The 5,545-nt window shown below is 57.3% G+C and overlaps 1 protein-coding gene across 1 annotated transcript; it reads right to left on the bottom strand.

Annotated features, from left to right (window-relative positions):
- Positions 1 to 928: 928 nt before the first annotated feature.
- SSD1 (Virulence protein SSD1) lies at positions 929 to 5,213 on the bottom strand (the record flags this gene model as incomplete). The annotated part of the gene is made up of 4 exons (XM_036637114.1): positions 929 to 968; positions 1,021 to 2,369; positions 2,420 to 4,929; positions 5,069 to 5,213. 4 exons carry the CDS (start codon positions 5,211 to 5,213, stop codon positions 929 to 931), a joined length of 4,044 nt encoding a protein of 1,347 aa, XP_036498870.1.
- Positions 5,214 to 5,545: the final 332 nt, after the last annotated feature.

Raw genomic sequence — 5,545 nt, 5'->3', positions numbered from 1 at the left:
AAGGTTTATCAGTCTCGTCTAGTATTCGTAGTCCACACGCGCGTCCTGGTATCTTAGATCCCAGGGCTGTCGGGAAGTTCAAGTGGCCATCGTCATCGGCCTGTTAGACGGAGATTTCCCCTTCAATACCGATAGATAGACGGAAGTTCCCCCTTCATAGGAAAGGCCTCCCCTAGTTTCCTTTTCCTCCATCTCCACAATCTTGCTTGCTCCGCAGCCCGGAGCTTGTTCTGTGTTGAATTGGACCTGCCCTTGCCTGCCCCCCGGCCCCCGTCTCTCCGATCCAAAACCCCCCTCCCTGGTCCTCCCTCCTCCATCCCCTTCAGACCGAACCTCGTCCCCCAGTCCGTCTTCCGGCATTATCCATAACGTCAAATTTCTAAACCGGCTTTCTTGTCAACCATCACAACTGAAACTCTGCCGGCCCCCCTTGGCCCACGAGCAACAGTCCAACCCGAGGCCTCTGCGACCCTCTGCAAGGGATGCCTTGTAATCATCCAAAATATGTAAAATCCAGCGTGTGGCTCTCCCGCTTGCCGTGAATCGCTCCATCGTCATCTATCACTGCGTGCCTGATTCTGTCTAGGCGGTCCCTTCCCGCTAGGCACATCATGCTGCGCGTCGTGTACGTGTAATTGGATGTTCCATTTTGCTAACTGATGAGCGCTAATCTCTACTATTTCATCCACCGCCTTTCTCCCTTTCGATTTCTGCTGTTGTGCTAAATGACTCATCCAGGGACGAAGATATACTTCAATTACTCCAGTCCTTAGTGTATCGTCCCATCTCTCACCCAAACTTTTCTACTCCCTTCGCAATGCCTTCGGCATGCCTTTCGCCTCACAGGGTGCACGAACGCCTCTTTGCCCTCTGGGCCATGACCAATTTTGGGTGTCATGTCATGAACACCGTACCTCGAAACGCCATTCTACAGAGCATAGGGGTTCAGGGACCGAATAGTCAAGCAACTGCAACGTGTTAGCACAAATTCCATTTTCAAGAACGTAATAGTCAACTTACGGTGGGCTCTTGGAGAGATCAGTCTTGAGAATGACCGGAACTCTGGTCATCTCCGTAACATCCTGGATGTATTCGCCACCCTCTTCACGCAGCTTGTAAAGCTTGAGGTACTTCTCCTTGTTGGACAAGCGGGTCTCGGGAGCCTCCGGTGCGGGGACCTTGGAGTCGGACCTAGTGCGCTGCAGAGGCTTAGCGTCCGATCGGGTCGGGGAGCCGGGAACGCTCTGCGTCGGCCTCTCGGCCAACGAAGCACCGGCCATCGCCTCGGTGACATCCGAGGCATTGTCATCGTCATCATCGAAGAGGGCGTCGACATCGTCGGTGGAAATCGTGCCGGTCTCAGTCTGCTTGCGAGCAGCCTCTTCCCTCTCCTTCTTGACACGCTCAGCTTCCTGCGCTTGACGGGCAGCAGCCATGGCATTCGCGTTCCTAACAGACGCGGCAGCCTTGGGGCGCTCATCCTCAGGTACGTATGCAGAGCTCGGCACACCCTTCTCCCAGTAGAGCTCGAGCACTCTCTTCTCCTTCCTGAACTCGGCCTTCTTAAGCGGCAACTGGTCGCAGTGGACACGCTTCTCAAAGCCCCATTCGGGAATGAGAACATCAAATGCAGACTCGTACACGCAGATAACAATACCTTCCGTGATGAGATCGCCGTTGACCTCCTGTCTCTTCTTGTCCATCTTGCGGCAGGACTCAATATGAATGCTCTGTTCCTGAGCGTTTTGGGCAGAATCCTTCTTGGTGTTACAGGATTCAATGGTCTTGACAAGGGCCTCGAGATCCTCAGTGTACTCAATCTTGCCCTCGGAAAGAGCAGCCTCGAGCTGTCGGTGAACGATGATATCGGCGTAGCGCCGAGTGGGGCTTGTGAAGTGAGTGTAGAGCGGCAAGTTGAGAGCGAAGTGAGGCCACAGCTGCTTGGCCGTCTTGCCAGCGATGAAGTACTTGGCGCGCTGCATCGACTTGAGGACAAGAGTCTCCATTCCCTTGCGGACATCGGCGTCGTCAACCTTGAAGAGGCTGTTGTGCAGGCTACCGCTGCCAGAAGTCTCAACCTCATAGCCGATCGCATTCATGCGATCAGCAAAGGTCTGCAGACGACGGGCATTGGGCGGGCCTTGACGGCGGAGCAATGCCTTCTCCGGAAGAGCCTCAGCCAAGCGCTGAGCAACGAAGGTGTTGGCCTTGTGCATAAGCTCCTCAACAAGCTCGGTGCCAGGGGTCGAGTCAAAGATGTTGTGCTTGATGGGGATGTTCTCATCATCAAGCTGTTGCATGAGGCGGAGAGGGGCAATAGGCTCGCCACCCGCACCAAGACGGGCCTCAGTGAACTTTTGAGCAACAGCCTATGAAATATTAGCATCTAGGCCAGTAAATGAGATTCGAGTGTACTTACGTTGAGAATCTGAATATCCTTAAGCTGAATAGACTCATGCTTCCAGTCGGCCTGGCCGTTCAAGGCGGCATCGATCTCGTCTACAGTAATCTTGGCGGTGCTCTTGATGATACTCTTGCCAACCCAGGCGTCACCCTCGGCAACGGCGCCGGTGTGGGGATTGACACGGAAGAGCACACTGACAGCGAGGCGCTCCTCACCGGGGGTCAATGAGCAAACCTCACCAAAGATCTTAGGGGGCAGCAGAGCGCAGGTGCGGTTCACGAGGTGAACAGCCGTGCCACGCTTCTTGGCCTCGCGATCGACCAGGGAGTTGGGCTTGACAAAGTGAGTGACATCAGGAATGTGAATGCCAATGTCGATCTTGCCGTCAGGCTGGGTCTTGATGTGGATGGCGTTGGCAAGCTCAGGAGATCCGTCGAGGTCGAGAGTAACGGCCTTCTCATCACGGAAGTCACGGCGAGTTGCCAGGGCTGTCTCATCCTCCTTGGCGAGAGACCAATCTTGCAAGCCAACGCTACGCAGAACGGCCTCAGAGAACTCATCAGAGGAAAAGTTGTTATCGCGCAGCAGGGCGTCGGTCTCCACCTTAAGGTCGCCCATGCGGCCAAGCTGCTCGACGAGGGTACCGAAAGGATGCAGCGAAGTAATCGGCCAGCGCTTTATGCAAGCCACAAAGATTCGATCCGCGTAATCCTGGTGCTTCTCCACGAAGTCGCGAGGGGCCTGCTCGGTGGGAATGGCAATGAGCGGCACGCGCTTGTCGGTAGGCTTGAACCAAACAATCTTGGGCTTCTCCTGGGAGCGGTTGTCTTGATGACGGTTGTTGCCACCATCTCTGGCGGCTCTCTCGGCCTCCTGCTTCTCCTTGGTAGCCTGGCTGCTGGGACGGAGCAGACCAAGTGTACCCGAGAACATCTGGCCAGCAACACGCTCAATAACAGCGACGATGTGTCCAGCATACAGGGGCTTCGCCTCATCGTTGATTTCCTCCTCCTCGACGAGAAGCAGGCTCTGGCCTTCGACCTCGACATCGTCGTTCTTCTTCTGGGTGGGGCGCTGGCGTAGACTGCCGCGACGGCGAATGCCGCCCTCCTGCTGGGTGTTGTCGTCATTGTTGTTGGACGACTGGTTCTGTCCATTGGTCGATCCAGACCGGGTATCAGTGATGTCCTTGCGCTTCTTCTTCTCTTCCTTCTCGCGCTTCTGAGACCATACTTCGTCAACGTCGAGCAGCTCGACGGCGACCAGGTCACCCTCAAGAGCACGGTTGCGATCCTTGCTACCGCAAATGAAGATATCGGCATCGAGCAAACCGTCCTGGGTGGAGACATAGGCGTCACTGCGGTTCTTCTTGTTCACGCGGAGGATACCAGACACAAGCTGGCCATCGCCGAGAAGAGCCGGGAGAGTGGCTTGGGGGAGGTAAGGAGTGAAGAGGGTCTTTCTCTGCTGCTGTTGCTGCTGGTTGCCGCCGAGCTGACCGCCGTGCTGGCCACCCTGAAGACCGACGAATTGCTGGCCGTTCATTTGGGCCTGCAGAGCTTGGAGCTGCTGGATCTGCATGGGGTTCAGCTGCTGACCGGGGTACATCTGCATGGGAAGCATCTGGCCGGGCATCTGCATAAGCTGAGGCTGACCGGGGTACTGGAACGCGCCGATGCTAGAGATGGACTGGTTAATGGAACCGCGAGAGCGGTGTCCAGGCTGGAAGCCACCCTGCTCCTGGCCTTGGTTTCCGCCCTGGTTGCGCCAGTTGCCGTCAAAGTTGCGAGAGCCGGTTCTGGCGTGACCGGAGCTGCCGCGGCGTCCGAAGTCGTTTTGGTTATCACCAGAGAAGCCGCCACGACCACCAGAAGCGCCGCCTCCACGGCCGTTGACAGCCATGCTCTGGCTGCGGCCATGTCCTCCGCGTCCACGACCGGCACTGGTGCCCTGAGCAATCGGGGCTTCGGGCTGGGTCGGAGCGGGGGCGGGGGCGCCACCCTCGGCAGCGTCGCCAGAGGCGCCGGGGCCGGGGAATTGGAAACCCGACGTTGTGCGCTTCTGCTGGGCAATTTCAGCCGCCTTCTTCGCATCGGCGAGCGCAAGAGAGTGACGTCTTTGATGGCCACCTCCGGCGCCGCCACCTCGGCCTCCGCGACCACCGGCGTTTTCTCTGCCGCTGGGAGCACCGGCGGCGGCATCGTTGTTAAAGGCCGAGCCGGAAGCACCTGAGGAGGGGGCGGGAGGGGGACCCATTCCCATGTTGGGAAGTGCCGACTGATTACGGCGATGTGACATGGGCTGCGTGGGAGGACCGCCCATAGATACATTCTGCTGTGGGAGCTGTTGAGGGAACTGGAAGCCGCCCTGCGGCGCCATCCCCGGCTGCAGGTTGAAAGCACCACCTGGGCCGAGCTGCTGCGCGGGGGGCATCATTCCCATGTTCATGTATTGCTGAGTAGCTTGGATCTGTTGCTGCTGTTGCTGCAACAGCTCAATTTGCTGCTGGATAGCTAGCTGTTCCACTGCGGAGAAGACACATTGTCAGCACGGTGATGATGATGGTGACAATGACGACGGGGTGACCAGGAGCACGGTGGGGTGGCGAGAAGCTCGACGAGAGGTGGAATTGAAGGCTGGGAGATGATTCAGGATTGAACTTACTGCCCGGGTTGGCAAACATGCTCATCAACGGAGTCAGCTCGGAGGGGCTTCTCCTGTGCGCAATGTGAAGCCGGCGGCCGGTAGGGCCTGGGACGCCGCCCGCAGGCGGCTGCTGCTGGGGCTGTTGTTGCTGCTGCTGCTCCATGGTGAGCAGTCAGGCAGATGAAGGATTGATGATGGTATTGTATTGCACGTCGAGTGCGTCGGATAGGTATGGACGGGGCGACGGGCAGGAAGGCCGGGTGGGTGGGATAAAGGTCGTTTGGTCGTTGGCGTCGATGCTCGGAGAGCTGTGTGGGATGATGTGGCACGTATTGACGTATGTATTTGCGGACTAAAGACAGTGGAGAACTGGGATGGATGTGGTTTTGGTTTTTTGGTCTTGGATTGTCCTGCGGTGGACGGTATCCGTAATGCGTTGCGTTGCGTAGTGTGGCGTTGCGTAGCGATTCAATGAGGGTAGGTTGTTTGTCTGAT

This window comes from Colletotrichum siamense (assembly GCF_013390195.1).
Source record: "Colletotrichum siamense strain Cg363 chromosome Unknown KSG_Cg363_contig03, whole genome shotgun sequence".
NCBI lineage: Eukaryota > Fungi > Ascomycota > Sordariomycetes > Glomerellales > Glomerellaceae > Colletotrichum > Colletotrichum siamense.
Note: the sequence above shows the minus strand (reverse complement) of the source record. Positions and strands in the feature narration are given on the sequence as shown.